Source organism: Prinia subflava, chromosome 18 (genome assembly GCF_021018805.1).
Source record: "Prinia subflava isolate CZ2003 ecotype Zambia chromosome 18, Cam_Psub_1.2, whole genome shotgun sequence".
Lineage (NCBI taxonomy): Eukaryota > Metazoa > Chordata > Aves > Passeriformes > Cisticolidae > Prinia > Prinia subflava.
Window position 1 is genome coordinate 11,124,444 of NC_086264.1, and position 20,957 is coordinate 11,145,400.

General features: G+C 46.3%; 1 protein-coding gene across 2 annotated transcripts; it reads right to left on the bottom strand.

Moving 5' to 3' along the window:
* Positions 1 to 932: 932 nt before the first annotated feature.
* On the bottom strand, positions 933 to 19,821 carry KLHL8 (kelch like family member 8). 2 transcript variants are annotated; one of them, XM_063415485.1, is made up of 10 exons: positions 19,738 to 19,821; positions 13,751 to 13,997; positions 12,485 to 13,033; positions 10,346 to 10,532; positions 8,442 to 8,585; positions 7,178 to 7,289; positions 5,403 to 5,571; positions 4,019 to 4,178; positions 2,859 to 3,060; positions 933 to 2,464 (listed from the first exon to the last, which is right to left on the bottom strand). In XM_063415485.1, the coding sequence occupies exons 2-10, from the start codon at positions 13,955 to 13,957 to the stop codon at positions 2,341 to 2,343; spliced, it is 1,854 nt and encodes a 617-aa protein (XP_063271555.1). In that variant the 5' UTR covers positions 13,958 to 13,997; positions 19,738 to 19,821; the 3' UTR covers positions 933 to 2,340. The 2 variants fall into 2 exon arrangements, with proteins under 2 accessions (XP_063271555.1, XP_063271557.1); XM_063415487.1 differs by having other exon boundaries at positions 13,751 to 14,059; positions 19,738 to 19,769.
* Between the last annotated feature and the right edge of the window lie 1,136 nt (positions 19,822 to 20,957).

The following is a 20,957-nucleotide window of genomic DNA, read 5'->3' on the forward strand; positions in this document are numbered from 1 at the left end:
TGTACCAGTATGTTCAGTTCTTTGAAATTTGTGGAAAGATTGGTTATTTACTTCTTGAATAACAACTGGAACAAAACTGTTAACACTTTCTGCTTAAAATCTGAGCCAGAAGAAAGGTTGGTGAGTCACACTGAGGTCTGCACTTCGTTAGAATGGGTTTAGCATGTATTTTTATCCTGTATTTTTATTTCTTGTTCAATTTTGTCGTCATCAGCGCTTTTCCAGCAATAGCTAGAATGGATTCTAACATCAGTTCTGTTAAAATATATTTAGCTGTGGTGCCATCCAAGGTTAACAGCGTGGGACAGACACCACTGTGCTGGGAACAGAGCTGTTCTCTGTAAACCTCCTTTGCAGTTTTCTTTCCACTCCTTAGGGATTGCACCTCCAGAGCCCTGAACATGAGTGTTGGGGCGAGCTGTGCATTGAAATACAAATGAGATGCCTGTTTTAGGATCCTGCTAAGTTCCATGTGACTTCCAGCTCTTCCCACATGGCAGAGACTCCCAGAGCTTTTGCTGTAACCTGATTTCCCTGCTGAACGCTGCCCCCTTCGGTGCCTGGCGGGTGCTGGGGTCAGTGTGGTCACCCACAAGCTGCACCCATGGGTGTCACACTTCCCCACCAAGAGGGGAAGCTGCACTGCAGGGTACCTGGTTTCACAGTCAGGGCCACTAGGTAGGAAAGTCAGGGTTTTTGTTAGCCAGGACATCCATGTGGAACCAGAGAGGGAACTTTTATCTCTCCTTTCCAGCCCTCAGAGCTACGAGGGTAACCACATCCTTGGTGATGCAGCCTGTGGTGATAATTCAGGATTCTCTGCTAACAGAAGCTTCCTGTTGAGAAATAGTCACAGCAGAAACCAAAAAATAGTCAGTGCTGTCATGCTTCCCAGCACAGTGTGCTCCAGACATACAACAAACGAGCTGCTCTGAAGTACAAATGTTTTATTGCAATGTTTCATTATTTACAGTACTGTCCCCTTTGTCCCTGGGTGCTACCAAAGTGCAAAACTTTTGGGCAGGAAAGCCAAAGGATGGTAACTCAGCAGAAAAACACGGCTGTGCCTCCTCACTGCTGCCTCTTCCCAGTCCTGAATACAGAGAAGTTTGCTGCTCTCCCTGGGCGTTTGGAACAACCTGGTGACTGTGAAACTTTGGTCACAAAGGATTGGCAGTTGTTGGTCTGTTAAAGGTGATGCAGGAACAGGAATCTGCAGAATTTCCAGCAGGACTTCACTCAGGATTCAGGGTTTGCAGTGGTGTAACAAGACATCTTTGTATGCAGGGCTGTCACGTTGCTATCTCAATTTTTGATTGAAGTATTGATTTATTCCCAATTATCTTTCTTGCTGACACTCTTTGGTTCGTTTAAGGTTTTGAGGTTATTTATCTGCTCCCTTAAAAGAGCAAGTAACTCGAGAATGTTACCTACTGGATACTGAAATCAGTCAAGTCTTCTAGAGTTGCACTTAAAAACTTTTACAGAATACCACAAATTTTATTATGCATTTCCATTTTGTATAAAAATGGTGATTCAAACACCACTGAAGCCTACATTTTCACACACTCTCATCTCAAAATAGGACAAATTACACTGGTTATTTCTCTCAACTCTCCTTTGGGAGAGGGGGGTAGTAACTACAAATTTGATGGAAGTATTCCAGTGGCTAAACTGAGGTCAAGAATCTTTCCAGCTTTCTTGCAAGTTTATTAGCTCGAGAAAGAACTCTGAACCACAGTTTTGAGACAGAATCCCTGCAATTTCCACTGCTGCCAGCATTCCCCTGGGAGGTGAGCAGTGAACTTCTCTGCCTCAGTTATCTCCGTGTGCATCAGGGCTGTCATTACTTCTAAAACTTGAGCCACCTTCTGTTACAAAGCTCCTGTACAACTGGGAAACGTTTAAGACTCCATTCCAGAAAATAAATTAAATGAAATGGCCCTGGAGCCCCCCAGAGAACACGTGGCAGGGCTGTTGGGGGAGCTCAGCAGCAGTGGCTGCTGCTGCTCTTCTCACCACATGCCCGATTGACAGTTCAGTATTGAGTCCTTGCAACAGCTGCCTCAAATGGTTCTGAAGTTACAGCTTCTCAAAAATGGGATGATTGCAGTTCCTGGCAGGTCTGTTCCTGTGAGTCACGCTTTTATTCCACGTTTTCACAGGCTTTTCTGTATCACTATTGATAGAAAGCCACCAAAAAGCTTCACAGTTACAGAAGATACCATTTTCCCACAGAAAATGTGGCTGTATTCCTTAACCCACCATACAAAGCACGGTGTTTAGAAGCTGTGTGCTGCCTCCCTTGCAGCATTCCTTTGGAATTTGGAGGGGCAGAGCTCACATGCAGTCCACCACGTTGCTGGATCCTTGTCCCACATCCCGGATCTGGCTGCTGAGGCAGGAGCACACGGCCACGCCCGCCCCCGCCCTGCAGTGGGACACCGAGCCCACCAGCTCCCACCTACGGGGGAAACAGAAACAAGTTCCTGCCCTTTCGGAGCACCCTGAAAGTGCTTTCTGTGCCTGAAGTGCTATTACACTGCCTAGCTGTTCACTCTGCACAAAATGCACCCCACTTAAGGCAAAAACAGACTGAAACAAACAGAAGAATGTTGATTGTTAATGAAAGGGTGACAACAAGGGATAGAGAGGAGCAGAGGAGGAGGTGCTTAAATATTTACAAGACTGCCCCAGTGATATAAGCAGCACTCCTGCATTGACAGTCATGGATATTAATTATTATATTAATTATTTCCAGGAAACAGCAGCTAGGCTCCTGCTGCGCACTGTTTCTATGCTGCTGTGTTCTCACACAGATTTCCTTCTCTTAGGGCAAACAAAACATTTGAAATTACCTGTTCACTATGGGATCAAACGCTTCCACTGTATTCAGGTACACGTTGCCATTGTGACCTCCAACTGCAAAAATCTTTCCCATCAGTGTTGCTATGCCAACACCACCCCTTGGGGTTGTGAGCTCTGCCACGTATTCCCATTTGTTACAGCGTGGGTCAAACCTCTCCACCGAGCTCAGGGGCGAGTTGTCATCGAAGCCACCTGCAAACAACCAGCACAGGGTCAGCTTTTGGCACTCCTGGTGCAGGGGATATCCCAGAGTGGCATTAGCAGATCATTCTCAGCATTCAGGGGGTCCTGTCCAGCTCTCTTTGACAAGCTCCTAAATATTAATCTAACAGCTGTTAAATTAATATTCTCACTGCACAAGCATCACCCAGAGCAATAATTTTCTTCTGCTCAAATTGCAAGGATTCTAATTTTCTCCCTGAGTTTATCACACTTACAATGAAACAGCTTCCCATTTGGAAGAGAAAGAAACCTAACACCAGCAAAGGATGGTCTCAATCTTATTTTACTTCATGCAAAACATACTCTAGCAGTGTCCTCAAATAACAGCATTGGCAAATATTTGAGTAAGGAAATAAAAATTCATGTAAAACTCAGTGATGCATTCCCCTTTCTGGGGAAGCTGTCAGAGAAACATTTTGTTCAATACCTATTTAAGCACTTATGATAATACCCAAGTCAGAGCTTTTTAAACTATCACTGTGGCACACCTACCTGGCATCTTCCTCTCTCAGGAAAGCAGGTAAATACAAGGTAGCACACAAGACAAGAAGCTGTGGAATAAGTGCAAAAAAAGCTACTGTTGTCTACACTCAGAACACAACTGGAGTGCTTTGAAAGCATGTCAACTTAAGAATCGTTCCCTAAAAGGAAACTCAAGAGCAGTGAGTCTTGAGAGGATTTTCTAACACAGACACATTGTCCTGAACAGATCTGCCCTCCTGAAATGTGGGCTGGGAGCTGCTTTTCCTTCCCTTGCTAACGTACCTTCATTTAATCGTGCCCTGGCTGTGCTTGCATTCTTCTCCTGCCCAAGAACACCAAGTACAGGTCAGCTCTATCTGCTCCCCGTTCCTCTAGCAACAACAGCCTCTTCCAAAGCCCAGCACTTGGCAGCAGCAGCACTACAAAATGCCACATCCTTACTCACCCACGACATACAGGCAGCCGTGGAGCTCGCTGACACCGTTCCCAGCCCTCCTCTGGCCCATCTCTTTCACTTCTATCCACTTATCCAAGTGGGGATCGTATTTCTCCACACTGGAAAGGGATGCTACTCCATCATTGCCACCCACAGCGTAAACGTGGTTCTGCAAAAAACAGTTGGGCAAAGGTTATTTGTGATGTGGCTGCCTTGACTCGGCTTTTCATAAGCAAAAATTATGGTAAATTTATAAATTTAGCATAAATTATAGGAAAAAGTGGTATAACCACTTTCATTTAAGAATTCCAACAACAGATTTAATTATCTAACATAAACGCTATCTCCTCCAAAGAAAGAAGTGCAACAGTTTTGTAGTCCAAATAGCTTTTGGACTTTTCAGAGCTGATTTAATCCCAGAGGGACTAAAGTAGAGCATGCATTTGGTGCCTTTAAACCATGACCACGACAAACCAGCCAGCTGAGTGAGACAGGAAGCACCATCCGTGTCATTAGAAGGGCACTCAAACACTGTCCAAACAGTCCAATTTGCTGTTAGTATCACCCTAAATATCCTCACTTTTCGCATTTTGCTGACCAGAGGTGTCCAGACACATTTTGTGTCAGATCCTGTGAAGGCAGCTGTGAGGAGCAGGGCTCAAATAGAGCTTCCTGGGAGGGAGCAGGGGCTGCACTCACCACCAGGGCCACGGAACCCTGGGTTTTCACACAGGGTTTTGGTGCCCAGACACATTTTGTGTCAGATCCTGTGGAGGCAGCTGTGAGGAGCAGGGTCCCCCAGCCTCAGAGGGAGCAGGGGCTGCACTCACCACCAGGGCCACGGAGCCCTGGGTTTGCACACAGGGCTTTGCTGACCGGAGGTGCCCAGACACATTTTGTGTCAGATCCTGTGAAGGCAGCTATGAGGAACAGGGCTCTATTTACAGATGAACTTCCCAGGAGGGAGCAGGGGCTGCACTCACCACCAGGGCCATGGAGCCCTGGGTTTTTACACAGGGTTTTGGTGCCCAGACACATTTTGTGTCAGATCCTGCGAAGGCAGCTATGAGGAACAGGGCTCTATTTACAGATGAGCTTCCTGGGAGGGAGCAGGGGCTGCACTCACCACCAGGGCCACGGAGCCCTGGGTTTTCACACAGGGTTTTGGTGCCCAGACCCATTTTGTGTCAGATCCTGTGGAGGCAGCTGTGAGAGCAGGGCTCCCCAGCCCCAGAGGAAGCAGGGGCTGCACTCACCACCAAGGCCACGGAGCCCTGGGTTTGCACACAGGGTTTTGCTGACTGGAGGTGCCCAGACCCTGTGAAGGCAGCTGTGAGGAGCAGGGCTCTATTTACAGATGAGCTTCCTGGGAGGAAGCAGGGGCTGCACTCACCACCAGGGCCACGGAGCCCACGCCTCCCCGGGGCGTGTTCATGGAGGCCACGGCGCTCCAGCGGTCCGAGGCGATGTCGTAGCGCTCGGCGTCGCTGAAGCACGTGTTGTCATCCAGGCCCCCGATGGCGTAAATGGGCCCCCCCAGGGATGCCAGGGCGATGCCTCTCCTGGGGAAACACAGCAGCAGTGCCTCAGTGCAAGCCTTAACACCCACAGGAGGCACGCAGGGTGCCAGGGCACAGGGATGGCACCTGCTTGGAGCCGGGGGGAAAGAGGAATGGAAATTGTAAAAGTGGTGTTTGTAGTGAATCATCTCGCTGGCCCTCTGCACACCTCTGTCCTTGTGACTGAGTGTCACTCCTAAGGCCAAGTCTTCTGCTCACATACTTGGATACATGATAAAGCCTTAGATAGCTTTTCTCTTTTTATTAAATCTGAAGATGAACCAAAACCTGCTGGTTTTAACTGCACTGGTATAGCTGCTGCCATTTGAGAATGACTGGGGGTGATAATGATACACATTAAAAGGCAAACCTGTGCTGGTTTTAAGCAGCTGGACTCTGGCAAGATTTAATTGCAGTTTCTTCCGTTCTGGTGTTTTTAAATTAAGTTTTATAATGGTTGTCAGATTTGTTTCTACTGAATCAACCAACATGAGAGTACAATCAGTACTATAAAATTAGAAGTATGGTCTAGAATGTGAGCATTTAACCACCAAGAGAGATGATTTACCACGTTACTGACAATATTCTTGTCTCACTGAAGAGGGCAGGTTCAGACATACCAAGGGAGGCACAATCTTTCTACAGAACAAACTCTGTGGCAGTATCATGGCTGGCCTTATCTTAAATTGCCTCAGCAGATAACACAGACACCACTTAATGGTGGCAGCTTTTGCTCCATTAAGCATTCCAAGACCTCAGTGAATGGGAGGAGTGGAGCTGGGAGGGAGCCAAGGCACAGCAGCCCTTCCATTTACCCGGGCACTCAGTAAGAAATGTCACAGAAATCTAGGGCTGACTGCTGCTGAGATTATGCCCTGGGGTGGTGGCAGGAGGGAGGAAGTAGAGCAAGCCACTTCTAGGAGTCTGGGTCTTCTATTTTAATTAGGTCACAGCTACAAATAGCTTTTGGACTTAAGCCATAGTTGATATTTCACTCCTACTCGTACATGATGCTTTGAAAAACAACAAACAACAAATGGAATGCACAATTAGGGACACTGATTTAAATAACAGCAGAAACAAAAAATTACAGATCTGTGAGTCTAGTAACTCCTTACAAGAATCTTAAATGTCAAGGCAAAAAAAGTCTTCAATCTGACTTTCAGATTGCGTGCTTCTGGCTTTTTGTGTGAAAAACACAGGCAGCTATTTGTTTCCTGGTGTAGTATTTCACTTTTTTATTTTAACTATGAAGTATTCCACTTCTCATGTTATGCTGGCAGTTATCTCACTCATTCTTAAAAAGGACAAAATCCCCTTTTTGGATTGGAACTGGAACTGAATCCTGAACTGAACCAGTTCATCAGTTCCAAGTTGTTCACTGGGCTCAGCAGAAAGGCCCTGGATAGCAGAATGCAAGCACAGCTGGGAGCAGCAGAGATCCCTCAAAAAAATGACCACAAGGGTAATACAGTCATAGCATAAAGCTCCAAAATAGGGAAAAGAAATTCCTAGAAATAGAACAGATTGAAAACCCCCAAAAAGGCAGGACAGACAGGATGTTTTTCAGCATCAGCAAGAAATGGCACATCACAGATTAGGACTATACCTCTTTGTGTTCATTGATGCCTTCATCATCCATTTGTTTGTGAGAGGATCAAATACTTCCATGCTTCCCAAATGTTCATTTCCATCATGTCCACCTACTGCATAGACTTTACCTGAACACACAGACATCTTTTGATACAGAGATTGCTTGGCAACATTTCAGTTTTCATTTCTATAATATCCCTGCCTATGTGGAGACAAAGAGGTCAAATGAAGGTTAAGGTTTTTAAGTGTTTTTAATATAAGTGTTTTATGTGCTGTACTCAACCAAGAATCTGTTCTAATGTGAATTTTTACACAAAGCTTGAGATTATATAGACAGAAAATCTTCCCATTATTTAAGTACTGCAGGTCAAATCAGTTTGGACACATGTACCAGTCTCTCCAGATTTTATGTGGAGAAAAATCTCTGTTCTGCTGCAGCAACAGAGAGGCTGCCACATACAAGAGAAAGCTGCACTATTGGTGCTAAGCTGCTCTGGACTGCACAGACCTGTTTTCAGGAGATGGAGACCCAAAAATAAAGCTAGGTCTGCTCTTGGATGAGTTATGGTCTTAGTAACTTTCTAGGATGGATTTAAGTAGGAAGGGAGCCAGTGCAAGTACTAGCAAATTCTGGGTGACTGCTGTGTAAGGCCATTTCTTTATAAATGGATTTTCAAAAAGTAAATCACCTATTTAAGGCAAGAGGCTATATACAGTTGAGTTGGGCTGGGAGAAACCTTTAAAGATCATCTAGTCCAGCCCCTTTGCAACAAGCAGGGACATTCTCATTTTAAGGTTGCCCAGAGCACCATCCAGTCTGACCTTGAACCCTTCCAGAGATAGGACATTTACCACCTCTCTGGGCAACCTGTTTTCACCAACCTCACTGTAAAATACTTCTGCTTCATATCTAGTCTAAATCTACCCTCTTTTAATTTAAAACCATTACCTCTTGTCCTATTACAACAGGCCCCACTGAAAAGCCTGTCTTCATCTTTCCCTTTAAAGTACAGAAAGGCCACAGTAAGGTCTCCACAGAGCCTTCCCAAGCCTGAACAGCCCAGCTCTGTCAGCTCCCAGTGATGTCTTTTCCATAAGCACAATCTCAGACTGGCTCAGGACCAAGCACTCCCTCAGGGGTGGGGTAGAAGCTTTCCTAAACTGCAGGCTATCCAACAATCGAGCAATTAGTTTACTTCTTGTACAGCTAGTAAAAGTACCAGCTCAGCAAAAGGAGCAAACAAGAGGCTTTTGCCGGGGTTGCTGACAGGGTTACTGACCTCCGACGGAGATGACGCCCACGTGCCTCCTCCTGCTGTTCATCTCGGGGCCGAAGAACCAGCAGTTCCTGCTGATGGAGTAACACTCGATGCTGCGGAAGGGGTCCCCTGAGCCCCCTCTGCCACCCACGCAGAACAGCACACCTGCACGGTACAGAACAGATCAGAACAGCACACCTGCACGGTACAGAACAGCTCAGAACAGCTCAGAACAGCTCAGAACAGCTCAGAACAGCTCAGAACAGCTCAGAACAGCACACCTGCACGGCACACAACAGCTCAGAACAGCTCAGAACAGCACAGAACAGCTCAGAACAGCTCAGAACAGCACACCTGCACGGTACAGAACAGCTCAGAACAGCTCAGAACAGAACAGCACACCTGCACGGTACAGAACAGATCAGAACAGCTCAGAACAGCTCAGAACAGCACACCTGCACGGTACAGAACAGATCAGAACAGCTCAGAACAGCACACCTGCACGGTACAGAACAGCTCAGAACAGCTCACCTGCACGGTACAGAACAGATCAGAACAGAACAGAACAGCTCAGAACAGAACAGCACACCTGCACGGCACACAACAGCTCAGAACAGCTCAGAACAGCTCAGAACAGCTCAGAACAGCTCAGAACAGCACACCTGCACGGCACACAACAGCTCAGAACAGCTCAGAACAGCACACCTGCACGGTACAGAACAGATCAGAACAGCTCAGAACAGCTCAGAACAGCACACCTGCACGGTACAGAACAGATCAGAACAGCTCAGAACAGCTCAGAACAGCACACCTGCACGGTACAGAACAGATCAGAACAGAACAGAACAGCTCAGAACAGCACAGAACAGCACACCTGCACGGTACAGAACAGATCAGAACAGAACAGAACAGCTCAGAACAGCTCAGAACAGCACACCTGCACGGTACAGAACAGATCAGAACAGAACAGAACAGCTCAGAACAGAACAGCACACCTGCACGGTACACAACAGCTCAGAACAGCTCAGAACAGCACAGAACAGCTCAGAACAGCTCAGAACAGCACAGAACAGCACACCTGCACGGCACACAACAGCTCAGAACAGCTCAGAACAGCACAGAACAGCACAGAACAGCACAGAACAGCACAGAACAGCACACCTGCACGGCACACAACAGCTCAGAACAGCTCAGAACAGCTCAGAACAGCTCAGAACAGCACACCTGCACAGCACAGAACAGCTCTCCAGAGAGCCAGCAGGAGCATGGGCAGGAACAGCTGTACAGCAGAGCAAACTGAAAATCACATAGTTTGGGGAAGGTGTATTTCACTTCAAGGACACAGTCATTGCCATTCATAACTGCACACTGGATTTTGGCCTTTGCTTGACATGCTGCTATGGCAATCAGCTGTCTCTGCTCTTGTGAAAACAATGCATATTTTAAATATGCTTTTTGTGATTTGGCTTAAGGAGATAAACTCATTGTTTGTTCAATATAATGAGGTAGAAATTATGATCTGCGGTCAACATTCATCACTCACTTTTGGTGTAGGTTAGTCAAAGACTTTAGAAGTTAGCTCAGCCTTCAACACCAAAAGATAACTGTCCACTGTTTTCAGTACAGCTTTGAACAGATTGCCTGGTCAGAACACACGTAACAGCCCTGGCTTTAATACAGATAGAGCCAATCAGGGTAAATTATTAATGCTTTAAAGAAAGAAAATGACTGCTAAAGTTCTGCTAGGAAAATGCAGCACATCACCGAAATACCACAGAGGTATATAATGGCTTTCCCAATTTTGCATTAAGTCATGAACAACCCTTGATATCAAGCTATACCTGCTTGATATCAAGACACCTGCACAGACGTGCTGCCTTTTCTCCACACCACTCCCTAGAGTAACCAGACACACATTTAATTACCAGCAGTCTGCTTCCTTGGTGTTGTGCGAATGGAGTACTCAAAGTCAGGCACTGCCCTGCTGCTCAGGTGAAGGTGGTAGTTCCTCGCTTCATCCAGCAAATCCCTACATTTTAGATTCTGCTTGACAATCTCTTCCTTTGCCACCACACCCATAAGGAAACAAACGGGCAAGAGAGGCAGCCGTACCTGACACAGAAATGAACAGAGTTGGAGAAGGCGGCTGAACTGCTGAGTGTCACCACACAGCCCCCGCTCCTCAGGGAGGAAAGCAGCTCTCAGAGCTGTTCCACACAACAACATGAACAGTTCTTTCGGTGGGAATGTTTGCTACAACCATTTGGCATGCTCAGGTGGTGAAGTGTTACTTGGCCCAGGCTGTGCTGAGGAAGGAGTCACGGTGCTGCCCGTGCGGCTTTACCAGGGTTTTATCAGCTCTGTCTGCTGTTGGGTGTGAATCTTCAGCTCACTGCTGTGCCAGTGTAAGATGTGCTAAAGTGGCTCGTTTTCTTTGGGGGGCAGGTCAAAAAGGAAACACTCAGTCACTATGAACTAAGTGTCCATGAAGGGGGTGCTGCTAGCGCAGTAACACCTTTCTCTAAGACAAACTTGACAGACTTCAAACTTAAAACAAAGTAATAAATACTGAGAGCTAATTGTTTCCTTCTCTAAATCCTTGCTGCCATTTATTTCAGCAAACCTTTCATTTTCCTTTGTAAGACAAACAGTGCAGAATACCAAGTACAATTAGAGGCAAAAGTGAGATGTTAGTGGGGGAACCGAAGCAAATCTCCACCTAACTTCCTAAGGTTGGGAGTCAACAGTGTCAAGCAGCTCCCAGCTGGCTCAGCAGCAATGGTGCACAAGTCCAGGAGCTCCAGTGCTTCTCAGAGCAGCAGGATGGAACTGTTACAGCACTGACAAGCGTCCCTGTCTTGAAGCAAGCAAGCAAGCATGTGTCTCTACCTGTTCTTCCTCACCTCCCTGCTTTCAGTCCCACTTCCTCCTTTATTTTGGCCCAGCTTACTGGAGCTACTTTAAAGCAGCATTGTGGCCCTGCTGACAAGCCTGTAGGGTTAGTGTCGTGGTAAGAACCCCAGGGTGTAAATTCAGAATCTCATTTTAACAGTGAAACAAGGCTGAATATGACATGGATAATCACTGTCTAGAAGTCCAGGCATGTCTTCTGCGAGCAATAATGTCCAGCTGATGACTCCACATGCTCTGGCAAATAACCCATATTTATAAGAAGGGGTTTACTTTTTCTTTGCTTGAATCTAGTGCCTGATTTCCATCAACAGAATAAAACTGTTAATCTCATCTGCTACCACAGCCAGGCAATAAACATAAATTTCTTTTGAAAAATCCTTGATTATATTGCCTGCAAGTCTAAGTATAGCATAATAAAGAAGGGGGGTTTGTACCAAAAACCTCATGCTAGTCTAGATGAAGGTTTTTGGAAGACAGCTAATAGACCACTGTGATCTCTTCCCAGGAGATGTGAAAAATTATTCATGAAGACAATGACAACAGCATCTCAGTGGACCTCTCCTTACTCACATAATGCCAGTAATTATCAATTCAGCCAAACGGAAAATAATCAAGTTGGAATTCAGTGACAACTAAAACTGCACAGCCAATCACCCAGTAAGACACATGGAATGCAAATCCTTCCCAGTACAGGCTCTCCACACCTGTCTCAAATACTGTGACACAACTTGATACAACAGATCTCTTTGAGTTTCCCTTCCTAGCTGTGTAAGAAAACAGCTTCAACTCCTTTCTTAAGTACAAATACCTAACAGCAAGGGCAGTGAGCACATCAGGCTGTAGGAGTGGCAAGCCAAGTGAAATCATGGCTTTATATTCTGTGTCAGTATAAAACATTTCTGCTCAATCAGCTTTTGTTAGTTCCCCACCTCCCAGCCACAAGCACAAAGTGAGTACTATTCTCTCTACAGGAACAGGAGAATACCACTTCTCCCTGATATTTAAGTACTCTAAAATGCTTCCACTGTCAGCTCCCAACTGTGAATACCTATGAGACACCAAAAGCTAAGAACATTTTTCACCTTGAGATCTACCCAAGCACAAAGAGCTGATTACACAACTAAACCAGACTAAACCTCGGTCTGCCCTACCTGTGCAAGGATCTCATCCAGCCATGTAGCGTGATGCTGCGGATTGGCCAGCAGCCACTTGATAGCAGCATTGTAAACTTGTTTTTCATTCTCAATGTTGAGGTCGCTGGAGGACAGGAGTTTATGGAGGTGTTGAGGTGACACGCTCACAAAGTCCTCGCACTCCATCACCTCGGTGAAATGCTCGCAGGCAAACTGATCGGCCATGTCCATCAGGTCGATGCGGTTGTGGCTCTCGGCGAACGCCCTGACCGCCAGGCAGTTGGAGGGGTGGAAATGCAGCTTCATGTACTCGCAGCAGGCCTTGGCCACCAGTTCCACCTGCAGGATGCAGGCGGCGTACAGCAGGGGCTGCACGTTGTCCACCGTCAGCGTCAGCCGCGACGAGTACGCGAACCTCACCAGGTCGGCGATGGCGTCGCCGTCAAAGTCCCTGATCTCGATCAGCTTCTGCTTGGCCTCGGCCATCTCTGACAGGAACATGGCTCGGAAGTATGGGATGACACAGGCCAGCACCAGTTTGTGGCAGGAGATCAGCTTTGAGCCAACCTGAACGAGGAAAAAACAAAAAAACCCTCAGCTGGAATTGTTTTACTGGAATGTCGGTTTTGGCTGTGAAAGCAGGAATGGTGAAGCTGAAATTCTTAATTCAAAGGTGCTGACACCCACTTCTATGCATGCTAAATACAAATTTATTGTGATTTGGATGTAAGTAATGTACAGCTGAGTTACAAATAATGCTATGCAAGAATCATAAAATTTGCTTCCTCTCTCTCTTCCTTTACTCTTTGATCAGCTGTAGAACACAACTGTCTGGGGTTTTTGTTCTTTCTTTCTTTGAAAAATGCTGGAAGTTAGATTTGTTCAGAAATCCTGTTTGCTGAGAAGAATCTAACAGAACAACACAAAATACAGACATGGAGGTAAAACTGGGGATGAAAGTATATTGAGAACAAAGAGGCTACAAGGAGCTGGAACTGCACAGTAATTAGTGACCAACTGTGGGAACGTGCTTAGAAGGCAAGCTGGATGAGGTCAAAGTCATGTACATCCTCTCTCAGACTGTCAATATTTTAAGTGTTTAAATTTTCAGCTGTAAACTTCCTAAATAAGGAAAAAAATATGAGCATCTCTAGAGATGCCTCAGATCCCAGAGATATTCTGTGGCTTCCACACCCCAGCCCATATTACAGCCACCTCCCAACACACTTATCTGCAGCTCAATCTTCAGACTGACACATGCAATGGGTGTGTGACAAGTATCACCTTCAGTGTAACGTCACAGAGCTCTCCAGCTTCAAAGAAGTGAAGAAGGGAGCTGTGGAAATCCTTCCAAGCCTCATCTGCCTCAAACACAAAGACATCCTCATCCCCATCACTGCTGGAGGGCCGAGCTTGCTGCTGCTGCTGCCGCCTTTTTCCCTTCACCAGATGTTGTTTAGCCTGCTCAGGGACCAGGGATTCTGAAGCCATTGGCTGTTTCTTCTCTCACTGCATCAATCTTGAAAAACTCCTGCCAAGATAAAATCAGGCCCATCGGGAGTTAGGTGCTAAAATTCAGTTCTGTTCATCTTCCTGTTTAAGAACACACACAAAAAAAGAAAATGAGACATTAGGTAATGCTAATACACAACACTTTGATTATGTTAGAATACTATGATCTTACCTGGGGAAGGTGAGGGGAGAAGGGACAAAAAAAATGACCCACAGCTAAGAATCCTATGTAGGTACCTTTAGGAAAAGCTATTAGATATGAACTTGTTGTCCACACTACTTGATAAAGACTTGAAAAAGAAAAGACAAATAAATTGTTTGGATTGGAAAGGACCTTAAAGATTATACAGTTCTAACCTTTCACTAGACCAGGTTGCTCCAAGCCCCATCCAGCCTGGCCTTCAACACTTCCAGGCATGGGGCATCTGCAGCTTCTCTGGACAACATTTTCCAGTGTCTCACCACCCTCACAGCAAAGAACTTCTTCCTAACATCTCATCTAAAGCTCTCCTCTTTTTATTGGAACTGTTCCTATTTGTCCTATGACCACATGCCTGTGTAAAAAGCAGCTCTCCCTGTTTTTCACAAGCCATCTTCAAGTGCTGGAAGTTCCTGGAGTATACTGAGAAGCATGTTCCTCTTACACTGACTACCTTTGGTTTAATGTTTTTTTAGTTAATTTATGATGTATTCATTCTTCATTCTAAGCTAAGAGTTGATGACTGCTATAATTCAGGGATTTCTGCTCATGGACTCTTGTGTTGGAGGAAGCGGACTGGCCAAAAGAACAAAAAATTCTTCTGCAATAAAAATTTAAGTGACATGTCCAGGAGCAGAACCGATTTTCCTTTGGGAGATTTTGAAAGTGTCCATGCCTCTTACTAAATTTACAGCTCTTCATGCATCAGTACTGGAGGAAAAAGCAGGAAGTGACCTGAAGCAACTGTACTTGTTCCTGCTGTGGGTCACAGGGTTGCTGCCAGCTCCACATCCTGTGTGGTGACAGAGCTGGTGCTGCACTGGGCCAGGAGGAGTAAAGTGAGATCAAACATGGAATATTTGCCTGTAGTGCTTTAAATGAGGTAAGTATTATTCCTGTAAAAGATGTGTAAGAGAAAGATCTTAATTCTTCCAAAACTACAAACTAGCTCAAAGACATTATGCATCATGGGGTCTTTACACAGTTTATACCTTTTTCTGCTGAAAACTTAGCTTCATTATGCCAGATCTAACAAATTACTGAGATATTTTTTCTAGTTCATTGTATTTTGGTTCTCAAATTAATCCCCCAAGACTGGCACTCATGTTTAGCATACTCTTCAAAGAGGTCACTGAGATCTGAAGCTGACACCGAGCTTCTGACACAATCTCCTGAGGTTATAAAAATTAACATAGACAAACAAGAGGGAAAAGACTGATGTTGAAATGCTGTACAGGGATGCTGAAAGGCTTCATGTGTTATTCATTCACATGATAATGTAGGTAAGATATAGCATCTCTAGCCTACACTTGTAGGGAACACATGCTTATTTTGGTCTTTGACTGACACTCAATTCACCACTCCCTGCTTACTCACACCCAACCATTGCTACAGCGAGCAGAGACGTTTCTTTCACTGCCTGCTGACTGCTAAATTCGAGTTCACAGCTCCCGAGTCACAAGGCTTTGCCATCTGACACATATGCTACATTTATCTTCCTGCTTTAACTGCAGCTGTACACAGACTTTCCTCATCTGGTCGGTGTCTCAAGGTAAAAATGCTGATGTATACATTTTACCCATTCTGGGTATGCCATTGTAAACAGCAACATAAAACCCATGAGTCTTAAGAAAATATCAATGCTGTTGGAGTGAATTTTTTATGCTACAAATGAACTAAGCAATAATACAAAAGCCAGACATAACTGCTTTTAAGCAATGCTCTTCATGATCATAGCAAATAAAGGTCTTGCAGATGTTCTGAGCTTTTTCCTGTAAGAAAAGAAGTTGAGTGCATACTTGGATTTATATATTTGATACATACTGAGTACCCACTTGATAGTGTAGGGGAAGAAACTAGACATGACACCAGAGGAAACCAATGGCATTGCTCAGGCACACAGCCATAGATAAGAAAATCACATCTATGAGTGAGTGTCCAGTATTGTGATATCAAATACGTGTATGGGAATATGAGAACAAGTCAATTAGACAAAAAAGTCAATTACTGTTCCTCAGGTAAAGAGAAATTAAAAATTAATGTGAGTAACATAACCTTCAAAAGTATTCAGACAGCAATAGACTGACATGCTTCAGCTTTCATCTGATGAGACTGGGTGGCAGGTAGATTTTTATTCTTCCCCCAAGTCACCAATTCAGGAGCATTTGTTTCTGTCATGCAAATCTCTTTAGACCATCCATCCCCAAATACTCCGCTGGTTTTAATTACAGCATCTCACAATTTGAGTCTCCAAACAAATCAACAGCAGAGGCAGCAACAAGATCTCCTCCAGTTTAACCCACAGCAAAGAGAGCAAATGGAGTTGTTGTCTTGTGCTAAGAAAACCTGAATATTTGGAGAAAAGACAGCTGGCAGGGCTAAGGAAGACAGGAGGGAGAGAGGCAGGAAGGGCAGGAGGCAGCTGAAGGCAAAGTGCAGACAAGCAGCAGCTCTGGCAGGGACTGTGCCAGCAGCTGTTTCACTGGCTACAGCTGCACCATCAAAAAGGAACACGGGGAAAAAACTGATAGACAAAATAGTGTAGAAAATCCTCAGTTCTCTCCCGTCCTCCCCTCTCATCTTTAATTCCATTAAGGATGATGTGGAAACTTTATGCAAAACTGTTCAGATGCCCACACTAATTAGGTCAAATTAGAAAAGGCTGGAAAACGTGAACATTCAAACTACACACTGTATTACAACCCTAAGCCCACTGCACTTTTCAGCAAAAGTTATTTAACAGAAAGAAAAAAAAACCAGTCAGAAACCACCCAACTGGTTTAGCTTGTTTAAAACCACCAGGAATGCTTTTGCAGAAACACATAGAAAAGTTTCTTAGCCAACACTAATATACAATTTCTAAATCCTTTCAGCATCTCCAAGGTTCTTTGCAGCACAAAGTGACATTATTGTTTTGTGTTACTTGTCACACAGGTAGCTCAGCAACAGTGAAATGGGTACAGCTGGCACCACCTCATCCGTTTGTATAATGAGAACCCCATCAGTGCTGCAGACACACAAGCAGTGAACGAGGACTGCTCCTCCTTGGAAAAAAGCAACAGAAAAGGTGTTTTGTAGGGCATGAGAAGCACAGTCAGATAAAATTTCATTTTGGAAATAATTCTTCCTGGCAGCCCCTTCATGCTGTTTTGAGAGAGCTTCTTCCCAGCTCTCTTTGATTCAGTGCTCAGTGAAGTTCTCCTGAGGTTTAATCCCAGTTTCCATGAAACACCAGAAAGGCCACCTGTCTCCTGGGATCTATAGAATAACAGTTTGACAATTTGGCTCAATTTTGCATCATAAAAAACAAACAAAAACCTCTTTTGCCATGATTTATTTATGCTTCATTTGCTTTTACTTCAGAACAACCAGCAAAATCTCTCAGAAGTCACAAAACAGCAAAGCAGGGCTCTGCTTTGCAGATACAGGGGTAACTAAGGCGTGGTTTATTTATGCAGCATAAACTTGGGAAGCCTCAAAAAGTAGAACACAAAAAGCACTGAAAAACAGTGCAATGGGAACACAGTGAAGTGTTGTGGAAAGATACAAAAGTTTAATTAGCCCACTACATTGACAAGAACACAGAACAGTCCCTTACCAAGGAGAGGCACTATTGTCTTCTCTGATAGACCATATTAAAAATAACAATAATTTAATAGTCTCCACAGCAGCATTTAGTGCAGCCATTCCAGGGAAGTATTAACAGAGAGTAAAATTATTTCTAAGTCATTTGGCAGCTTCCTTTATCCTGGACATGTAAATCAAGGCATGGTACCCATCAGAGCATTCCAGAACTGTAGCCAAACAATGCTTCCCATGCACACACTGGTCCCTCTCTGCCTTAGCTGCCAACCATCATCACATTCTCTCCTCTCATTTAGAGCTGACATTCACAAGACCAAGCCATTCACAAGCTCAAACCATAAAGCAGTATCACCTTCCTTTTGTTCCAGAGCTGCAAGGCTCCTTCAAAATCTGAATCAAGAGGTGGCAGAGGTAATACAAGACAAAAGGGCTTCACAACCCAAGATGCTACAACCATTGTAGGAAATGATTATTACAAAATCTGTTTGGTGAAACCTGCTGGGGAAGAACTAAAGCACTGGCCGATGTGTGCTGTGCTGCCTTGCACCAAATTACTGGCAGTCATTACACGATGGTCCTGTCTCCGTGTGAGCACACGGATTAATTACATCTGCCTTTACAAATAAATGGCCAACTGGAAATCTGGATGCCAGGCTACTGACATCTTTCTGATAATTAATGAAATAAATGAGGTCATGAGCACACTGCACAGAAACCCCAGGCACAACCTCGCCATGTAACAATGCAGCCACACTTCTTTCACAGCACAGAGATCACAGGGGACTCAGCCCAAACTAACCCAAAAACCTCAGACCACATTGCTTGAAGGTGGCTGAACCTTTTGCAGCCTAACCTCCATTTCCAGCAAAGACATAAGAGACACATCTGTTGTGGTTTCAATTTGACAGCGCTTGATGAGCTATTTTACTTGTTGTGGTACTTGTCCCTAGTGTGATTTGTTTCTTGATCAGCCTTGCAGAAGCCTTTGCAACCAGCACAGAATTCACAAGACAGCCAGGTTTCTCCGAGTTTTGTAATTTTTACTAGTGTAGGATGTAAAGGAGTGACTTAGGCAAAGGAGAAAGCATGGATACACTTCCCAGTGCCCTTAAAGCAATTTCCTTGAGTGGAGATGGAAAGAGGAAGGAAAGGCACTCAGGTAGTTTCAAGAGCTGGGGGAGCTGTGACATCGTAAATTCTTATTTATTTCAGAAGGAAGGAGAAGCTAGGAACTCCTGAGGCTCTCTCCACTAGCAACGGGCAATTTCACGCTGTTTTTTTTAACACAAATATTAGTTTTGGGGTAAGCTGCCTACTCGTTATCCTTCAGAAGATGCCAATACTGAGCTGGCTAAGGCACTACCTTTGGCTGTGGTCTCACGAAGCATCTTGAAACGCTCGGAATCGCGGCTCAGTTAATTTTTCATTAACATTTACCTCCTTCTCTTACGGCGCGGCTGCCGGGGCTGTGTCTGTGGGCGCCTCCGCAGCACAAGCCCCCGATGCCGAGCCCGGGCACGGCGCCGCCCCTGCGCTCTCCGCGCACAGCCCAGCCCCGGTAACCATTTGCCGATTCCACCTTCATTCCCCGCACACCGGAGCTCCCCGGCTGCCATCGCGGCGGTCCCCATGGCCGAGGAGAGAGCCGGGCCGGCCCCGCGGCCCTCCCGGGAACGGCTCCGGGCCGTCCCGCCCTGCCGCGGGTGCCCCGCGGGCAGGAGCCCACGGCGGTGCTGCGGGCAAGGGGAGACCGCGGCACGGCCCGCCCCGCCGAGCCCGCTGCCGGGACACCTGGGCGGAACCTGAGGGCAGGGGGCGCGTTACATAAGGGCGGGGGAGCCGCCATGGCGGCACGAACGCGGTACGGCGGCGGGGGAAGGGGCGCGGAGAGGGACGGAGGAAGGGGGAAGGGGAGGCGTGAGGCCCGAGCCCGGGGTGAGCCCCGCGGTGCCCGCACGGTGCCCGCCCCGCTCACCTGCGCTGCCGCCGCCGCCGCCGCCGCGCCGGGTCCGGCGGCGCTCCCGCCGCCCGCCAGGGGGCGCGCGGCGCGCATGCGCGGAGGGGCGGGGGCAAGGCGGGAGCCCCGCGGCGCTTCCCGCGCTGACGCCCCCTCAGAGTCCCTGAGGGAGACGTACGCTCGCCGGGAGTGCGCGAAATAAACTTTTTAGGGGTTTGGCCCATGAAAGGGCTGACCTTCAGCGGGAAGAAAAAGCAGGCAGAGCAACTCCCCAGAAATACCGTCATCCTGTCCCCCCTACCCCCAGTTAGTGCGATCTCCGCCGGAATAATTTACCCCCTTCTTGGGGGACAGCCGTGTGAGGAGTGGCTGAGATCGCTATTCAGCCTGGAAAAGAGGAGACTGAGGGGAGACCCTGTTGCAGTCGCAGCTTCCTCGTAAAGGGAAGCGGAGGGGCAGGCACTGAGCTCCTCATTCTCCTGAGCAGAGACAGGTCCCAAGGAAACTGCCTGAAGCTGTATCAGGGGAGGTTTAGGTTGGATGTCAGGAAAAGGTTCTATGTACCCCCAGAGGGTGCCTGGGCACTGGAACAGGCTCCCCATGGAAGTGGTCACAGCACCAAGCCCGACAGAGCTCGAGAAGTGCTCGGATGGTGCTCTCAGGCACAGGGTGTGACTCTTGGGGATGTTCGGTGCAGGGACAGCAGCTGGACTGGATGATCCTTGTGGGCCCCTTCCAACTCAGCATGTTCCGTGATTCTTTGATTCTGTAATACAGATCAGAAGTGATCCTACTTCAAATTTTGGAAGAACTGCTGTCCATGAGTTCAGAGAGAGAAGGATGTAATACAGAGAGAAAAGGCTGTACCAACTCCTTCCTCTTCACCTGTCCACCAGCTCTGGCCTCTACAGGAGTACATTTTTTATACATACATATCTCATACACAGAGATACATACAGCCTCTCCAGCGCAGGAATACATTTCCCCAATACACACTTTCCCACTGGTTTGATTCAATCTCTTTGTCAGTAGTACCCTTCTCTGCCTGTGGAATAATAAGAGCAAGTCTTGGTCCCATTTGTTCAAAGCTTAACTTCAGAACTTGAAAAGAATTGGCCAGGAAAGTTTTGCAGGGTGTTAGAACCAAAGAAAGACCTTATGAAAGAAATAGATGCCTTGGGGAGTATGGAGTGTTGTTGCACAAAAGCAGGCACAGCTTGCCAAGTGAAAATGCCCCT